The sequence below is a fragment of the Oreochromis niloticus genome, linkage group LG8, assembly GCF_001858045.2.
Source record: "Oreochromis niloticus isolate F11D_XX linkage group LG8, O_niloticus_UMD_NMBU, whole genome shotgun sequence".
Classification (NCBI taxonomy): Eukaryota; Metazoa; Chordata; class Actinopteri; order Cichliformes; family Cichlidae; genus Oreochromis; species Oreochromis niloticus.
The window spans coordinates 15,245,387-15,266,000 of record NC_031973.2 but is presented as its reverse complement, the minus strand read 5'-3'; the positions used below and the strand labels follow the sequence as shown (position 1 = coordinate 15,266,000).

The window sequence follows — 20,614 nt, the reverse complement described above, 5'->3', positions numbered from 1 at the left end:
ACCCTGAAAAAAGTACATTTTCATCTCAATTATCCATAAAATAATGATGATTTTTTTTCCTTTTTTTTGCTGAATTACTGTCATGGCTCAAAGTACTGTATTGCACCTTGGTTCAGCAGACCAAACTATATTTCTGCTGTTGAAATACCAATATGGTGGTTTGAAGAAGCTGTATATGAAAAAGTAATGGCTTTATTGGTGTTTGGGACGTACACGTGAACACAGTTGTTCAACGTGTTCAGCAGGTAAAGTCTTGGAGGAGTTGCCACAGTTCCTCTCAGTTGCTCATGTCTGTTTATGAAATCCCAGAATGCCATGATGAAGTTGCGATCAGGGCTCTGCGGGGGCCATACCATCTGTTGCAGGACTCCTGGTCTCTGAAGATGGTTCTTTATGACTCTGGCTGTATGTTTGGGACCGCTGTCATGCTGCAGAATGAATTTGGGACTAATTAGACACCTCCCTGTTGGCGCTGCATGATGGATAAGAATGTTGATAGTAAACCTCACAAGACTCCAAAAACAGTTGGGGAGGCAAACCTGACAGTGAACCACCGCAGTGAAACTGCAACCTATTGAGAGCTCAAAGTTAGAAATAGCAATTTAATGGGGGTCTTTTTGTTAGACATGTTGTAAATGTATTTGGTCATCACGTAAAGTCCTTTGTCTTGTTTACAGACCGATTTAAAGACGGGCTAATTTAGTAAATGTCATGTGATAGTTCTGTTTATATGAAAGTTTCATTGAAATTACAAATAATATACAAGAAGAAGAAGCAAAAGCACAATAGCCTAACCAAAGACATGCTATTGATTCCAATGTAAATGTTAAGGTGGGTGTTCCAATGTTTAAATCACTTGCTTTACAGCCCTAGTGATACAGAGTATCTCTTCTATCACTTCACAATATATCAGTAATATGCAATGAGTTTAACACAAGCAATAACTAAAGGGGAAAGGTTGCCTACAATAAGTTATTGTAATACTGAAGAAATATCCACATTCTGATTTCTCAGAACCGAGCGGAAGCTGAAGCAAGGTGAAGGATAAATGAAGTCATCACCTATGGGAGAGCTCAGCGCAAAACTCTCTTGACTTTCTGCTCGATTTATCTGAATATTAATATTCCATTTAACTCTTAGTCCTTGAGATTTATCTAGTTGGCATTTAAGTGACAGGGGTGTTAGTCAGAGGTGAGCGTCTTTGAGCGCCCATGCGTCTGCGCAGAGATAGAAGGGGAACGTGCACTGATCAGCCAAAACGTTAAAACAAAAGAAACTAGCCTCAATTTTGGTTTCTTGCTTCAAACTAAGTTTTAAAAATGCCTTTCCCCTTACAAGTTATCCTTATGTAACACATGCCCAAAGTTAAATGACACCCAGCATCTTTAAAGGCTCAATCAAGAGTATTCATGTTCATTTTTTTTGGCTCATCCCATTAAAACACAGAACAAATACCATGCTATAACAAACACACTATATATATATTTACTATATAGATATTATAGATATTATAGCTCAGTGATACTAGAGTAAAAATATAACAACAAGTTTTGTTCAGTTAGGAAACGTTGGTGGTTAGCCAATGATTGAACTGAATTGTTTTGCAGTCAGAGACCAATAGCAAGTAGTTCCTGTGCAGGTAACCTGGTGGGAGGGAATATGTCTCCAAACAATTGTCATCCAAATCAAACTGATTGCAATCATTTTCAGACAGATTAAATGGCAAATACAAAGGTTTGCACATGTCTCTTAGCAAAGGAGGACTTGGCTCAACAAGTTGCCAGCCGGTTGTATTCTGGATATATTGCAGTCAAAGCAAAGTTACTGAGTGCCTGTGTCATTTTGCAGTTAAGTTTCCTTCTTACAACAACTATGTCACTATTTGTGTAAGAATTTCTGAATTACTGCTTTAAATCTATGAGGTTCTGGCTGGACTCTGATTGTAAACAGTTTATATAGTGAATTAAAGTTAATCTCAGTGTATGTGGTCAAATGTTTATAGTTAATCTTTGTATTATCACAAACAGATTGCATGCACTTGCTAACTTGATCCCATTCAATCACAATCTGATTGATAGAGGACTGACCAAATTTGTACCAAATTTGTTTTAAAGACTGCAACAGAGTCCGAGTGGTCAGAGACCTGGTACCCATCTTCGCAGTAACCATTTCAAAGGCAAGAATACTGCAATGTCATTGCACACAGTTCCAATAATTTGGTAGTGCTGTGGAATGAAACAAGTGTGACTACAGTATTATTCACACTCACACGCTTATAATAGTCTTGCAATGTGGTAGACATCGTCCAACCCTACCACACATGCCCACTTGGATTCAGTTACAACAAAAAGATCCTGTCATTATCCTGGTGGAACTGCTTATAACAAGAATAGTATGTTTTAATGAGCCTGGGTACCCTTTTGACAGACAGTGTTTTACTCAGTTATGGTCCCCTTATGACACAAGTGCTGGTGTTTTATTAATGAGCTCATGTCCCAGGATGAGCGGTTGCTTTTAGCTTTTTGGACCATCACACGACAAGGCTACTAGGATGTTTTAATTAGCCTTGCTCCCTAGGTAGGAATATATTTACTCACTTTTCGTTTGCCGGGTGAGAAGTGTACCAGTATATTTTTAATGAGCCTCAATCCCAAGATGATTAAACATACAATGAGTCAAATCAAGCTTTCGGGCAAAGCTGTTGAAAGTTGTAATTACTCCAAACTCTTTTGCTCCTGTTTGTCTTCATCACTAGAAACTTGGTACTACCTCCGATTAATAACATCTTAGTACTTATTGCTGAAATCATTTTGATTTGTAGCACACAAATTGCTTACTTTAGCCGTTGTCATCATATTCACATCTACAATTTCTCCGCGTGACAAGTGAGAAACATTAATTGAAGTTTTAACTTGACTGATTATGAACTAATTTGAAGCTAGCATGTGCATGGTGCTTCACTGTTTATTTTAATTGACTGCGACTTATCGACGCATGTGAACAAGAGTCAAAAAAAGGCCGAAATGTTATGCTCAAGTGGTCACATATTGAGCTTGATGGTCAACATGCTCTTTTCTAAAGACTAAATACTTTAATTTGTTTTGCTGAACCTGAGTAATTACCTCTATGTCAGGATGGTAAATTAAAAAAATTCAACCTTCACAATACATAATCAACTGGATATCCCGCTTTTCCCCTTCGTCTTTACCCTGTTATGTTATGTTATGATAACTTTGTCATACCAGAAAGCTTTTTAGATGTTCTAGGAAAAAAATGTGACACAAAATTTCATGAGCGTGACAACCTGCTTCTACTCACTAGCCGTTCACCATGAGGTGACACTCACACTGTGAATGAACCCACACTCACAGCTGTGTGGTCAAAGTTGCATTAGAAGTGAGGATATGAATAAATTTGCTGATTGTGTATCACGAACCAGCACGACACATCCATCACTAAAGATATTAAGCTATTAATGTAGCCTAGTGTTTGAAAAGCCATTTCCTTGACTGTTTATAAAGGCACTGTGCAAAAGTCCCAACGCACCCCTCATTGCTTTATTTTTTGGCTTCTACAGAGCCAGACTTTGTTATAATTTTGGTCTTGATGGTAATAAACTGGGTGTTGAGCAGTAGTTTCTAAAGGCCTTTCAAAGTTTCTCTTTGTTTGTTAAACCGACCTATGAATCACTTAACTGTAAAAAAGGCAAATATCTCCAAGGATGAACCAGTGTTGTCTGCATAACACTGATATTGGGGTTATTGCTAAAAAGAAAGTAAAGCATTACACATTACTTGTTATTGTTCTTTAAAGTAATGCAGTGAGTATTTAAGTTACATAATTACTCATTGCACTCACAGTAGAATTTAATTTGTCGTTACTTGTTGAATGACTTTTGCATTACTCTGTATCATGACCTTAAATACACTTTCACATAATTACCAAGTATCCTATTGAAAACATATACAATATAATTAGTGCATATATGTGAACACAAAACTAACAACATGGAGCAAAATTTAAAATTAGACCAAAGAGTCTCAAAAGCGATTGTAGTAAAGAAGCAGGAACAGGTAGAAATGAATTTTACAATGCTTGGAGCCTAGCTACTCATCACTTGAAGATCATACTCTGGATATGTCGACATGCACTCAGCCATAAAATTACTCTGTGTTCTTTGCTAGCTTTGTGCTAGCATGCTGTCTGTGTGGATTGAAAGAGCTGGTATTGCCATAGCAGTATGACTTAGCTGTTTCTCTCTTGGATGCAGTTTGCACGTCACCATCATGATCTTGTACTGTTGTGCAATAAAGATGAATATAATGTCCATAGCTCCACTCCTCAAAGGTTTCCTCCACCCTGCTTCTGAAAATTTTTAATTATTTGGTGTAACGTGCACATAACAGACAACTTAGCAAAGAACCATCTTCTCTTTAGGCATTTTGTCATTAGCTGCATGACACAAAAGCATTTTAAACTGGGGTGCCACATTTCAATCAGGTTGTTTATTAGCTGTTTATTATCAGTTGCATTTTGTCAGCGCATTGCTACCTTTCTTGGAAGATGACTGTAACCAAGTGTCTTTCCATGTATCAGCACCTTATATCACCTGTATGTCATTATTGTATGCTTGGTAGTGGAGGACTAGATGCAAGTGAATATGAATCATCTTTAAACTAGTTTAAACTTTGCACAACGCTGCTGCTGCTGAAGAAAGACTTGTTTGGGGACTTGCCTGTCTATTGCTACAAGACTAATGATATCTGTTTTTAAAACTCTGGCCTGCATAACTGCAGACCGAGTTCTTATGCAAATTAAATAGCATAATCTCAGTTTTATTAGACTTACTAATGTCTATTTGATTGCTCATACTTTGAAGTGCTTTAATAAATACCTGTCTAATCCTCTGACATCCAAAGTAACATTAGACCGAAACTTAAGATTTACAATACTACCGCAGCGACCTTAATACACTTATTAGCCCAGGCTGTCTTATACTTTATTTGGATGTGGTCTTGTTTCAGTCCCAATAACTTGTATTACTCTAAAATTCTAATCCTAACATCTTATTCTTTGAAATGGTCCACTTTGATCTTCTTTCAAGCTCATCCTGTGACATCATGGTCACATATGATATTGCAGTATAGCATATAACACGATCTGAACTGATATATTGCGTCATGACAGCATACATTTGCCTTTGATGATAAGGCTTTTGATAATGGTGATTGTTTGCCTAGCAGCAGGGAAGAGACCCCCAAAATGAGGCCACCCCTCATTCTAATCACCTCGTGTTTGGCACTGCACTTACTCAAGTCCTTAGCAGTACATCCATCAAGTTTGATGTGGATGGGACGAAGAGATGTCAAGCTAAGCTAAGAACACACATACAGAGACATACACTGATTTGTTAGTTAGACATTTTTCCCTTGTGCGTGTGCGTGGGTGGAGTTTTCAAGGTGATTTTAATATTTATTACTGCTTTCCTTTGATGCTTGGGAATGTCTCTTCCATCTTTTGTTATATCAGCCTCTTTTTGTCCTTATCTGTCCCTTATTCCCTGTCTACCATTTTCTTCTTATACCCCATCTCTGAAGCAGACTGGTATTTCTCTAGATTGTTTTTTCTCTGCCTTTCCATTTGCTTTTGGAGCCTTACCCCTCTAACATTTATTGCTGTTTTTTTTCCCTATATCATTCCACTGGCACTACCCCCTGCTGCTGTCTCTCCATCCCTGTATATTACTTTCCACATACCCAATTCTTATTTATGATGATAAGTCAGTGAGGTTTACCAAATCATCTGCACTTGACTCACACATACAACAGAAACATAACATAACATTTAGTATGGAGAACTTCAGTTTGGATGTGCATAACATAGTATTGAAGGACATATTCAAAGTTCTGCTAAACTGAAAGATTTCAAAGTTCAAATTAAGAGGGAAACATTGAAGTGAACATAGAAAAGACAACAGATCCAGAATGATAGGTCAGAGAGCAAATGTTGTGCTAATCCCTGAACCAGACAGTGAACACTGAAAGTAAAGGGAACCGTCAGGCTGAAGGAGTCCTATTGAACCTGGTTAGCCTGTTGGACTCCGCAAGCAGCTGACAGGTACCGGTAGACGAAGATTAGTTAAGCTTTCAGCCAACTTTGAAGCAGTTCTCCAGTAATTCTGGCAAATCATCAGAGGACTCAGAAGGGAAAACCAGTGTTCTCCTCGCATGAGTGAGGTTGGGTGCTGCTTGACTTTAACTTTAGTCAGGCAGTGAAAGGAAGGCTTTGAGAATGTCCTCAATCCCACTGACACGTCCTCCGTAGAAGGAGCAGACTCTAGGGACGAAGGTGATGTCTCACCCATCAGGTGGTAATGAGGCAGTTAAACAACTCCTTAGTGGCAGGACTCCTGGGTGGATGAGATTTGTCACGAGTTCCTTAAGGCTCTGGATGTTGTGGGCCTGTCTTGGTTTGGACACTTCTGGAACACTAAGCGATAGGTGCCTCCAGATTGGCAAACTGTGACAGTGGTTCCCCTCTCTAACAATGGACACTGGAGGGGGATTAAACTATTCAGAATCCCTAAGAAGGTCTACATCAGGGTGCTGGACAGGAGACTCCGTCTGGTAGTCCAACCTCAGATTCACGAGGAAAAATGCTGTTTTTGTCCTGGTCATGGTTGAAGATCTTTATCATCTCAAGGGTATTTAAGGGTGAGTGGAAGTTTGCACAACTATGTGCTTTGTGGACTTGGGCAAGGTATCCAAGAATGTCTCCCTGAATTCTGTGGGAGGTGTTTCGGAAGTATCACCTCTGTGGATTCTGTACCAGTCGATCATATTGAACAAATGTCAAACTAGTCCTTTATTTAGTTTTTTAACTTCATCAGCTAATAGTATAATCAATAGCCAGACTGGAACTATAGATTGAAATGTGCATAGCCTGGTGCAGTTGCAGGCTACCCAAGAAGCATTTTGGGTGCTGGGACGGTGTTTATGTATTTCCGTTATGCGTCTTCAGATTAACTGCTGTCCGATCATCGCCACTACTGCTGTGTTCAACCCTGCACTGGCTGCGAACAGACCTGACACACTGAGGCAGATAGAGAAAGAGAAAGGGGGGAGGGCAGGATAATGGATAAGCCAGCACACTGACAAAGTGGTGATCCCTACAGCACTGAGTCTGTGTGTGCGTACGCGTGTCTTTGTGTGTATACATTTTTTTTCCGTTTTTTGAATTCAAGTGGGTCGACAATCCGTTTTCTCCAGAGATGCATCAATCTAACACAAGGTCGCACTGTCTTTCTTCGACAATCCCCTCCTTTTACTCTCCTCTTCCTCCTTTTTCCCCTTTCCTCTCATCACTACTCCCCATCAATCCGCTCATCACAACTGCCCCCTTTCTCTCCCCTTTCAGCCTACCCTGCTCCACCAATTCTCCCCTTCGTTTCTCTTCTCTATTCCCCCGAAATAGTCTCCTCACCAATTTTGTCCCCTCTGTTCCTGCTCTGTCCTCAATGGATGAATGGATCGGGTAGAAAGGATGGATGGATAGGACGGGTGATGGATGAATGGCTGGCTGGTTGAGTAGAGGGGTAAAGACAGAGAGAAATCGGACCCCAGGGACTGTAGATGGGTGTACCTGCTGATGGAAGCTTAAAAAGAACATGACACAGGAGAACTTTTAAAAGAAAAAACAGCCTTTCTCCACTCTGCCCGCTCATGTATTTCAGCCTTTTACAACCATGTCTCTCAATTTTTGTGTTTGAAAGATTCCGTAGTATATTTTTAGGAGTCAAACCTGTCAGCCAGCCAGGCAGTCCTGTAGCAAAACAATTTGATATATGCTTTGTGCTGTGCTGCAGCCCTGACACAGCATTTGATAGAATAAATGGGCAAGCATATTAGCTGGGCTTCTTGTTTTACCATTTTCATTTATTTTAACACTGTGCTTTTAAATGGTCTTGAAAGGCCTTTTGTGGAGATTAAGTAAGTTGTATAAAGAAGAATGTCTAATTTAACTTGCAAACTGGCTAAAGACCCACACATACTGTGGTAATGTTATACACATATTATAAGGTGACTGCTATTCTATTTAGTGACCATTTAATAGAGATAGTCAAAGCATCTTTCTGAAGTATCTCAAAAAAGATATTCTGGAAGATTTATCGGGTATATATATATATATATTACAGTTCCACACCACACATGAAGCTATTCAGTCTCCTCTCTTTTTAAATTAGCCATTACACTTCAGTCTTTTTCATGAGACTAGACAGTATTATTATAAAATGTTTACTTTTCTCTTTTTGGTATGCCAGATTCAACTTATGTAGCCATCAATCAAGCAGTTTCGAATTCCTCTCTCCTTTGAGAGAGCAATATTTTTTTTTCAGATATCCGATCAACCCAGGCGTCTGTTGAGATTACGCTTCTTTGCCTTTATTGCCACAGTATGTTCACATATTACTCTAGCATATTTTGTAGTTCACCATCATTGGGTTTTCCCTTTCACTGTGTATACTTCAGGCAAAGAAGCCATGCAAATATATAACAGATGGTAACAAGCAGAATGCAGTCAAGTACAACGTGCTCAAATGAGCAGCGCTTTTTCTCAATATGGCCTGGTAAAAAATGATTAAAAAGCTTCAGAAACTATTGCAGACTCAGAAAACAATTTGCGAGAAATCGAAAACTTTGCTTCCTCAGTGCTACCCTTAAATGTAATTGGTTTTTGCCATTAATCTGGTATATTACTGGTTATTAAGTCAACATATATTTACTACAATAATTGACTAAAATTGTCATTGCGATCAGGATTGGCCTAGGTGCTGGATTGGTTAATCTGCAACCTTTATGTGGAGCTATATTAGCCATTATACCTTGTTTCCAGTGTGTAGCTATGCTAAACTAGCTTTAATAGCTCACTACAGCTTCCTTTTCATTTTACAGATATGCAGTAAGATTGATGTTCTCATCTGCAAAAAATTGATTATATGTGTACGCCAAAATGTGAAGATTTGTTTTTTTATATTAACATACATAAATAACAAGTACCCTGTAAGATAGCTAACTATACATCACTCACACAGCCAATCTGAAACATCATCTGATGAAATGAATCAATTATTTAAATGGATGCAGGCCAAGGTGATGGCTCTGAAAGATCAGGGATGTCTGTGGTGTTCTTCACTGTCATTTGGGAAGAAAGCAACCTTGGCTCAGCAATCTGTCACGTTAGTCCACACCATCAGACTTCCTGCCATGAATGAAACTCCTGCAGACACACTATTAATTTGTTATCGAATGATATATTCAGAAGCTAATATTAATAGCTGTCTTAACACACATGTGTGGTTTAGCATGGGGATTAGCTGAAATCAGAGAACAGGTTCATAAATAAATTTCAAAGCTAGATCTTATTCGATCCATGGCGACTAACTATGAAGTTTCAAAGGTGGTGGGGCAAGGGGACCCTTGGGCACCCCTCCCCGAGTTTTCATTTTATTTCATTTTATTTTACTTTTGCAACTGCTCAAGGAAAGTGTTTGATTCCGTGTTAGGTATTTCCCTGTTTATTTGCTTCCTGCTTTATTTTGACACCCAGTGTCTCTGGTGCTTTCTATTTACTTTTACTTGACTTGGTTTTTTGCTTTGTCTCGTTGTGCCTGATTGGTTTCAGCTGTGTTCCCCATCTGTTACCTCTCCCTTTGTTATCTTGTGTATATACTGTCGGAGTCTCTCCTTATTCTTTGCTTTGTCCTCCACATTGCTATGTGCCTCTTGTGTACCCAGAGATAGCTGGTATTTGGATTTCTTGGCCTTTGTAGGGGGATTACAAATGTTGTAATTTAAAGTGGAATTTTTTGGGTCTTTTTTTATGTGAGCTTATGATAATACATTTTAGTTTAGTCCCCTGCATTCAGGTCTGCAAAACTTCAAGACACACAGTGGTTCAAGACAAAGTCCATCTATATCATGTGTGGCCTGCAAAACTCACTGACGTCAAAACTCTTAATTTCTTACATTTAGTGTCTTTCAGGTCATCTAGGCTTCCCCTAACTTATTTTCCCAACAGCTTCTCTGCTATGCCACACATATATCTAGATGCATTTAAAGGTTGACTGGAAATGAAAATAAGGAATGGAAATGGAGAAATGTGGCCTTAGCCAAAGCTTGGCTCTAAAACTCAATAATTAAAATGCTATGTTTATTATTAAGGAATGTCAAATAATTCTTTTACTTGGGTCACAATAATACAAGATCAATGCATTAATGCACTCTGTCTTCTCAGTGTGGAGTAACTCATTCTTTGTATCCAATCAGATAGGCTACGTTCACACTGCAGGTCTTAATGTTCAATTGCGATTTTTTGATCAAATCCGATTTTTTTGTCTGGTTGTTCACACTACAAATAAAATGTGACAGCAAACGCGCTCTAGTGTGAACCCTCAAAGCGGCCCGCATGCGCAGAAGAAGACGTCACACACAACGCGCTCTGTTTAGACCCAGAGCAAACAGTATTGTTTGACTGATGGCCCTTAATATAAAGACTTGTTTCGGACTTTACGTTTCCCAATTTTGCTTTAAGTTATAATGTTATTTTGTTATTTACAATAATTAATAATTTAATAATTATCCTTACTGCTGTTTTAGAGAGGGGCGGTGTTTCAAAGGATAGTTGCAGATTTCTATCAGAATCTGCAGATTATACAGTAGCTACAAATAAAATGTTCACGTTTCTCCAACATTGTCTTCCCAACAGTTTCACTGACATCTACACTGGATGGCCAGGAAGCGTTCGCGATATCTTCTCGGGCACTTCTCCGGCGCTGATAATTGGCGTCTGTCTTGTGTCAGTGACGTAAAAGACGGATTTAATGCGACATGACCGTTCAAACAGCAGTCGCTTTCTGAAACATCGGATATGGATCAGATTCAGTACCACATACGAAAGTGACCCAGGTCGGATTTGAAAATATTGGATTTGTGCCGTTCACACTGTCATACCATGATCGGATATGGGTCACTCAGAAAAGTCGGATTTGATGCGCTTTCGCCTGCAGTGTGAACGTAGCCATAGAAACTCACAGTTAGGCTTGTCCAGGTGTCCCACTGAGTCACGGCCTCAACATGTATATTTTATGGTAACTCTAGGATGCGTGAGTGTGTGCGGGAGCAGACTGACATAAGGGTTAGATTGTATAAACTGTGTAAAGTGGTGTCAGTGTCCACATGGAGTTGTGGAAAACATGTCCTAAGCAACATGCATATGTTTGTACCAAGGAGACAGTTGCTTGGTTATGGGTCTGTATGTACTGAAAACAATGACAGTCATTTTCTGCAAGCTCGAGCCTGGTTTGACTGCGGATCACTGCTTTGGTCGTTAACAGTCAAAGTCACTTCTCTGTTTTTTCTTAGTCAACTTTGTTCTTAATGGGGACTTTTTTTCTCTGCCACTCTTGGCAACCTGTACCTGCTTATTGTGCCTGCCAAATTTAGATGGACTGCATTTGAATAGTAAATAAAGGAGTTATTGATTGAAACGCCCCGAGTTTAAATAAAGACGTGCTTGATGATGATAAAACTGAAAGGATTTAAACTTTTCTCTCTTTTTTTTCTGTGACTACCTGTGATATTGTCTGAATTTTAAAGTTTTAAGTCTTTTTTATGAGCTCCGCACCTTGAATGCTTCACCCCAATTCCCCTTGCACAGTTCTCAGTGGAGCTTTTCATCAGCTTGACAGGAAGCTGGCATTAGATGGATTTATTCACTTGCTCGTGCACAAAGTCATTTCAGTGATTATATATTTCTTTACAAGAAACTTTGAAAGATGAGAGCAAAAGTGTATCCTTAAAGGAGATTCTGTGAGCGCTTACAGGAAGACAAGTACATATCAATGAGAGAATAAAAATATACAGGTAAAGTTTTGAAGGTGAACATGAGTAGATACTTGCAGGATATGATATGAGCGCCTGTATGCTTGAGAATGCTAACTGTCTCGTGAGCCACTTTAATGGGTGTGAAAATATGCCTGTGACCTTTTGAAATAAAGAGCAGAGAATTTGAATTTCTGTGAATGTGACTCTTCATCAGCGAAACAGAGGATTGCTTTAATGCATTATTTAATTTGGAAACTGGTAACAGAGTGGCAACAAAATTCATTCCATCTTTGTGCAAACACTTGGAAGAATTTGCTTTAATCAATATTTATTCTGGAAGAATTCACTGCACTTGAGAGAAACTTTAAATTAGCACGACCTTAAAAGATTTAGCTCATTTCATCTGGGGAAATCTCATCATGTTCATCTGCCACTTTAACTTACAACCCAGGCTGTTTACTGTTTCATACTGTTTAATTTTTATTATTTGAGGGGGAAATCAGGCTGACAGGTAGAAAGAAGGAGGCAAATTAGAGGAGACAGGGAAGAGGAGAGATGGTGGGTAGAGAGAGACTGAGAAACTGAGGTGCCCCGTGGAGAACAAATGGCTGGTTAGTAATATATGAGGGGCATCAGCTTACACTGAAGGATAAAAAGGCAGTGAGGCAGGGGATACACATCTGTCATCTGCTGTTCGCACACACACATCCACACCCTCATCCACCAGCTGGGAGAGTGTGATGTAACTAGTGACTATTGTTCCATGGCTCAATCCTCTTTCTCGGTTGCTAACCTGAAATCCACCCTTAGAAAAAAGCTTCAGAGGGGTAAAAGGCATGGACATCGTGGCCCGTCGCCTTCTCGACAACAACGGCAAAATTGGAAAATGCTTAAACTTTGTGAAACTCTAAATTATGTGTAAGAGCAGTTGTATTGGAGTAGATTACTTACTCTTTGAGTGTCCAGATAATTATGCTGGCCATTGCTGCACAAGAGACTTGCAATTAAAACACATACAGCTTATGAATATGTCTAGACACATCATTTGGTTTGAGGGAGAAAATATTTTCTGAGTTAACTAATAAAACATTCAAAGCCTGCCTGGAAGCCATGACACAGCTTGACATCCAGGGAAATATGTGTATTTTTCAAGAAATGAACAGGACTGTGGATGATGTAGGCATAAAAAATATTTGGGTTACAGAAGATTATTCTTCTGTGCCAAAGTCTTTTGCTTTAAATATCTAGCTATCTAACCCACAAAAATAATATTATACACTATTACTTGTGTGCAGTAAAGGAAGATTTTTTCATTTCCCATGAAATATTGAAAAAAATGGGAAATTAAGGCAGCAATTGTGTTTTATCAATATGATATAGAAAGATGATAAATTTAAATTTAACTAACATATGAACCCAGAACAACTTTATCTTAAGATTGAGTTTCATACCACTTTTATACCATTTTCTTTGAAGTTGATGAATTGAAAGTCCACAAATTTAATGTAGTCATTTTGGCTCAGGAGAAAGAGTGATTTATGTATCTCACAGAGTTTAAGTGTGTGCATGACAGTTACAAACCACTAAGTCAGAGGAACTTATATCTTGCAGAAGCAACCTACTGATTTGACCAATTACAAGCTGACTCTGGTATTTGATAAGGCTGTTTCACTTTACACACTGTGCTCTGAAACCCATTATTTCTGTGGCATCATGCAGTAATTGTTTTTCACAAAGTTGAGCAGTAAGCATTCACATATGCTTTGACCGCTTCTTTAAGTGCAAAAAAATTCAAGCATTGTGCTGTATTGCTAGTTATGTATACATGGCGTTACCTTCCTAAGGTGCAAAAATCAATAAATAAAGCTTTTTTTGAAACTTTATTTTCAATATACTCTGGAGTGATGTCACTTCCAGCGCTGACATCCTCCTCCTGAGACAAATGGAATGCGGCAACAGTACATCTGAAGACCATTAGCAGCCTCAAAAAATGGTGTAAATTTATGTTGAGTTACCCACACAACACAAATTATGAGCCATTTGCTCAACCTACCAGTCAGCGTAGGGTGTACTGCTTTGTATATTGAAGAACACATAGATGGTAGTGGTAGTTGGATGAGACAGAATGGGAGTCAGTACTACCACAACACTAACCATCTACTGGTGCTAAGCTAGCTAGGCTAACTTGATATTAGCATACCAATGCTAGTGATTAGCATTTCATTTCATTGTAACTGCAAATGGCAATAAATTTAAATGTGAATAAATGTGAATTTAAATGAATACTGAAACTGTTTCTGCTCTGTTTCAGCTAGCTGTTTCTGTTTCTTTTTCTGAATGTTTGTGAGGTTGTGCATAATTATTTACTGGTTATGTTCTGGGGCTCTGCGGAAATACCAGAGACAGCTGGTGATGCTAATGTATCACCTTTGTCTTTAATCTGCCATTAGCAATGCAAAAAAAGAAGAGCAACAGTTATTTACTATGCCAACTTATTTAAAGCACAAATGAAATCGGTCGAGAAGAAAAATGATTGAGTATTTACATGTTTAAATATTCTTTCATTTTATATTTATTCATTCATTTCAAAGTCATCTCAGTTTGCGACTTATTTTTTCCTTCACCTCTTTCACAGAATTTAGTCAGCTTAATATAAAAATGAGTTAAACACATTATTGTAACATCATCTAAACTGAACATTTGCTACTTACTTTTTAATTAAAACCTAAGTGGCGGCACACTGTGTGCGCTTTGCATTAGTGCTGCTCCAATATAATAGTACAAGTTAATCCAATGTATTCAATTTCAATTACTTTAGAAAGGAAATAAAGTTAGAATATTAGATTTACCGCGCTAAATTTATTTAATTTCAGCATTTCAATTTTTAGTTTACCTTAAACCCTGCTGTAGGTAGTCTGCTGACACGGAACATGATTGAATTTTAATTGCTTAATTGTGCCATGCAGTGTGGCTGTCTGAGAGCATCTGTGTTGTTGTGTTTGTGCATTCATTTATTAAGGTTTAATATGTTTGTGTTTCCTAACGCTATTAAGACTTTGAGATTATCACCTGTACCATGACCGGATTCCATTTTTGAGGAAATATAGAGTAAGACAGTTTGAGTCGCCCTCGATTTTATTTTTTCACAGTTACATTTCTGCTTTTACATTAGCTATTGTAGAATTATTTCATAGATTTCAATAGATTTTTTTATTGAGTGAGTGACGTGGTTGGATTTTTACAGTATGGACAAAGAAAACATTCATGACAAACTGGAAATCTGGTATTTTTAGCAGAAAGATAAGCTAATATGAACTATTTGTCTTAACAGACAAATAGTTCCCATTTGGGAGCTTCATTCTACATGAAAATACAACACACCACATCACCGACATCTGATATAATCTCTGATGTCACACAGTTGTAATGCTTTATCGTGGAAAGGCAGAGCAAGAGGGTACGAGAGAGAGAAAGTGTGATCATTGTTCCATGAAGTCTATTTTCTAGGTGAGCAGATATCCATCTTCCACCCTTCCTCTGGGACTTTCCCAACCATCCTCGAGAGCTGTACAGTAATATCGGCTTGTCAGGTGAATGTGGGTGTTCTTTTTTTTTCACCGTATCTCCCAAGAACAGGGAAATAGATGAAAGAGAATGTTTGAATGTCGATGCTCTTTTCCCTCCGAATGAGACAGTTTTTAGCTTCTGGCCAGTTTTGAAATAATTTCTTCTCGTAATACAGTAAATTGTGGGTGATGGCTCTGAGAGATGTTGGGAAAGCTCAGAAAGATTGGCAGAAATTGGCTATCATCTTCAAATCTTTGAACCTGCTTACTGCATTTCATGTTTGACTCCCTCGTCTTTACCTTTTGTCTTTGTTCTGATAGTTAATTCTGATCTCAAGTGAAAATTTTCTCCTAATTTCTCTTTCTTCTTCTCCTCTGTTCACTGCTACCTTTCTTTTCCCCTCTCTCTCCTTCCTGGTGCGGTGGGGCTGGCTCTTGATGCAGACTGGCAATATGAGGGTGAGAACATTCCTCCTTTTTCTTTCTCTGTTAACTGTGTGTTCAGTCACTGTGCTAGTTTATTAACCCTTTCCAACCTTACAGAGATGGTTATAGTGGGCTGCGTCTGTCAGTCTCTGTACTGTCAGTTCTTGCCTTCCTTACTCCACCTCACCTTATTTATACGCCTTTCATTCCCGCGATATAATTCGACTGGCCTACAGAATCATTTCCTCTCTCTGTAAAGAGAAAAATGAGGTCATAAGCAACAGATTATGTCTGCCAAGCTTTCCTTTTCAATCTCTGTGGAGTTGCCCTTAGACCTTTTCTTACACATGGTAGTGCAACCCTGTAAAAAGAAAAGAAAAAAGATCTGTCCTCTAAGTACTACCAAGTACTTAGAGGACCATTTAAAATGAAATTGAATAATGAAGCTCAACATTCAGTAGTGTATTAATGGTAACTTTATATGTTTCTTTTTTCTCTATTTTTCTATCCAGAATGTAAACTTTCCCGCTCGGGTCCTCCTGCTACCATAGTTGCCATCGATGAAGAAAGCCCCAATGGTAAAGTATTCTTTTTTTTCTTGTTTAATGCTTCACAAGGAGATTTAAAAAATGGTCTACACTCAAGATGTGATGGGCAACCACTTCAGTATGATTACCACCTTTTAGCGTATGTTAGGCAAACACTGTTGGAAAATCTTGACCTTTAAAAGACGCTGATTGGAATAGCATGCGGTGTGCCCTCATTAAAATATTCTGTGCCAACTGGGTCATAGTTGAAGCCTCATCTCATTTGAACTAATGAACGGTTCAAACTGCCATTGTGTTTTTCTATATGTGCTATTTCGATCTGGTCACAGTAACTTCTTGGCGTCTTTACTAGTTGCCTGGCAACTTAGAAGTGACAACAAGATCTTGGTTTTGAGGTGAAATGTGTTAATTATTAAGTTTTGAAGTTGCTTGCTGGTCGGTTTTGTTACCTTTGTTTCACTGTCTCCAGACAAAGCTTCACATTAAACCGACAGCTATGGAAGAGGTGCCTTTTATTAAACTTTCAAAAGTGAAGTGGGTTGATGCAAGCTATATTAAGGTTTATGAAAATCTTGTGTTTAGAGGCTGGGTTATGATGACTTTGTCAGTATTTTTAGAGTTTATAACTAATTGTGTTTCCTATTATGTGGACTTCTCTTCTCTTCTCTTCTCTTCTCTTCTCTTCTCTTCTCTTCTCTTCTCTTTGGTGTGTTTTTGTCTCCAGCTCAAATTGTTTAAGGGCTTTATGGCTCATTAGTGGACCCTGGTTCGACATCTGTGCCATTTAGACCAAAGGGATGTAAACAAACACACATTCCTAGAGTCTACTTAGGTTGGCATGTCTAGCATCATGATTTTTGTGTAATACAGAGCAGATTATGTGTTGAGGGATGGATTAATTTATTCCCTGCTTTAGTAAAGTAGATCAAAGCAGATGCATTTGCAAATAAAGGTAAAGTATGGATGGACAACTTGATCTGTATTGTTAAATTGCTCTCGTATCTCCAGCCTCCAGCCTTTAGATTACTGCTTGGAGGAGAATGTTTGCTATGTCTGGTTTTTCACAAAGTTTTAAAATGTGAGACCTGATTATAGTAATCCTAACTGACGTGAACAAAGATTAGCATAGCAGAACCAAACAGAGAGGAGAGCAATGCCTTCCATAAACCCAGCTGGCATCTGTATCTGTTAATGGCTTAATGCATCACACAAAGCTACCTATCCTTTTATTTTCCTGGTGCTTTTGGTAATCAGCCTGGAAGTGTTGATTTCATGTAGGGCTTTCAATTAACACTAATATGTTTTACTAGTGAAACGTCATTAGTGTTCTTTTTATTTTCGTTGTTGTTTTTTGTTTAAAGATTAAAAAAAATAGTTTTAATCTGAGAAAACATTTAATCATAAAATCATAAATGCTATAAATCATCAATCAAACAAGTGTGCTGTTATTTTAAAAAAAAAGATTTTAGTGGAACATCTACACAGTACTATAGAGTCTCATTTTCAGCAAAAATCACTTTCGTGTACTGTAGAAAATTGTTACCTAATACAAGTTCATTATGTTGAAAGGTTGATTGACCACAGGAAAAACCAGTTTTTCCAATTATAATAGCACAGGTGAAGACTGTTCTGCTGATTAAAGAAGCAAATAAATTAGGCTAGAGAAAATTGAAAAACTTGAGAGTCCAAAAACAGTGAATATTACTAATCAGACAAAGAAAAAAATAAAGTGGGAGACCACACGCAAGAGCAAGAAGACGAGTGCAGAGCCTTTAGTTTGAGAAAACTACGCCTCACTGGTCCTCCGCTGGCAGCTTCATTAAATGCACAAAACACCGGGCTCAGTGTCAACAGAGAATAGGGGACTCCAGGGTGTTGGTCTTTGGTCTGAGAAAAAGAGACTGGTTGATAAAATGAAAAGATAAGTAGATAACTCGACATTGAAATTCAAGCTTGGATTTGTCAGGCGAGTAAACACTAGCAGTTTCATCACATCAGAAGTTAAAAGCACAATATTGAGCATGATTATTGTGTATGACTAGTTTTAGTTTTATTTACACATTTTCATTGTGGTTTCATTCAAGCAGCTGTTGGAATCCAGATGTTGACATCTGCATTTGTTTTTCTGTGAAGCACCTCGCAACCTTGTTGCAGCTTTTCTCGATCGCTTTGCTACAGCTCTCGCAGTCCCTATTTGAATCTCAGAACTCATCAGAGACAGTTTGTACTTTTGTCAGTCAGAACTACAGATTTCTCAGCTTCACTGCATTAGTTTTCAATCAAATCACTTCAGACCTTTTTTCAGATATGTATGAAAGAGCCTGATAAGTCACACACTTTCAGTAGCAGCACTGAAGCTGTCCCAACCAACAGCAGTGTCCGAAATACTCAAACCAGCACGTATATCACCAGCAACCGTGCCACATGTAAAGTAACTTAAACACCTTTATTCCCTGTTCTGATGCTCAGTTTGAACCTCAGCAGGTCCTCTTTACCATGTCTTCATTCCTAAATGTGCTGAGTTACTACCATGTGATTGGCCGATTAGATATGTGCATTAATGAGCAGTTGAACATGCGTGCCTACTAAAGCGGCGAGTGTATATAGTGTGGTTTTACTGTACTATACAGTAGCATCGTGTGAGTAATGTTGTCAGTATGAGGTTTGTTTTCTGACAGAAAAGATAACACAACATGTGTTGTTCACATATCATGTTGCTTTTCTCAGTTTCAGCATTTCTATCATGTAAAATTCATTTAAATCCTTCACATTTTATTTTTGGGTCTGAACACTTCTGAACATTTACTCTAAATGAAATGTCTGAACATTAGATACAGTCACCCTTAACAGTGTTAGTGTTGATAGTTGGGGGGGGGATTTTGAATTGTTAGGGACAGTAACCAATTACCAAACGAATTCCTACCCTTTAATTTAAAAAAAAAAAGTCTCTTAACTACTAAATAGTTTGTTTGAATTAAATATATCATAGGTAATAGCTTGGCCATATTGTTTAACGTTGTGTGATTCATTTGTCGGTGCAGTAATTGTGTACATATTGAATATCCAAGTGTGTGCCTGTTTAAGCCGTAATCTTCCTAACGGGGCTGGTGAAGAATAATTTAGCCTTGGAATTGTTTGTATGCATTATGGCATGTATTGCTCTACAACTGTGAAATAGTGTTACAGATTTAATAGAGGTTGTAGCTTTAGGTTGATTATCTCGGGTTGGTGTTAGCAAACGGGAGAGAGTCGAAGAAAGACAAGAGAAAAGAGAGGGAGACTAACAAGTTGGAAAATGTTTGCTCAATTTTTGCATCTAATCAGCTTTGCTTGCTGCTATTTCTAATATTAATGTACTGCTGTAAATATACTGAGGTTTGTTAATCTAGCTTGCACTGATAATAACGTAGCTGCAAGCTAAATAAAACAGTTATTAGTCTGCACTTTGAGAAAAAGCAGCAAAATATAATAGCTCAGTGTTTACTAAGGGTCCACCAAAGTTGCTAGACATTATAGTTACGCCTGTAGGTTTTTGGAAAGAGGCACATCAGGATGTGATTAAAGTACAGACAAAAGTATTGGATTAACTGTTTAGTAATTACAGATGTTCAACAGTCTTCAATTTTCATTTTAAATAAAAGTTTTTAATAGTTGATGAAAATCCTTTGCAGTCAATGACTGCCTGAAGTCTTGAACCCAAAGACATCACCAAATGCTGTGTTTACTTCCTTGAGATACTCTGCTAGGCCTTTACTACAGCCCCCTTTTGTTGCTGCTCATTTGTGCATCTCTTCTCTCTGCCTTCAGTTTTGTCCTCGGTAACTAAAAAGCATGCACTTGCACAAAAATGCACAGTTGGGTTGAACTCAAGTAACCAACTTGACTATTGAAGAATATACCATTCCTTTGCCTGGAGAAACTTATATGTTGCTTTTATGTGTGCTTTGGGTCATTATCATTGAAAATCAAATGGAAGTGGCTGAGTCTGAGCAGAGTACAGCCCTGTACACTTCAGAATTCATCCTGCAACTTCAATCGGCAGCCACGTCATCAATAAACACCTGTGACCACTTTAGCCACCCTTTAAGTTTTCCCTTTCCCTGATTTAAATTTTTTTTTAATATCCTGTCCAAGACATCTGCTATAACCTTCCTCTGGACATATCTAAACTACATTAGCCTTGTCACCCTTA

General features: G+C 38.2%; 1 protein-coding gene across 4 annotated transcripts in view; it reads left to right on the top strand.

Moving 5' to 3' along the window:
• The window catches only part of LOC100711820 (protocadherin-15), a 211,969-nt gene that overhangs the window by 28,234 nt on the left and 163,121 nt on the right, over positions 1-20,614 (top strand). For all 4 annotated transcript variants that reach the window (XM_019362588.2, XM_019362590.2, XM_019362589.2 and 1 more), the window contains exons 3-4: positions 15,893-15,907; positions 16,387-16,452. In XM_019362588.2, coding sequence (XP_019218133.1) covers positions 15,893-15,907; positions 16,387-16,452 — 81 coding nt within the window. The remainder of the gene's footprint in view (positions 1-15,892; positions 15,908-16,386; positions 16,453-20,614) is intronic.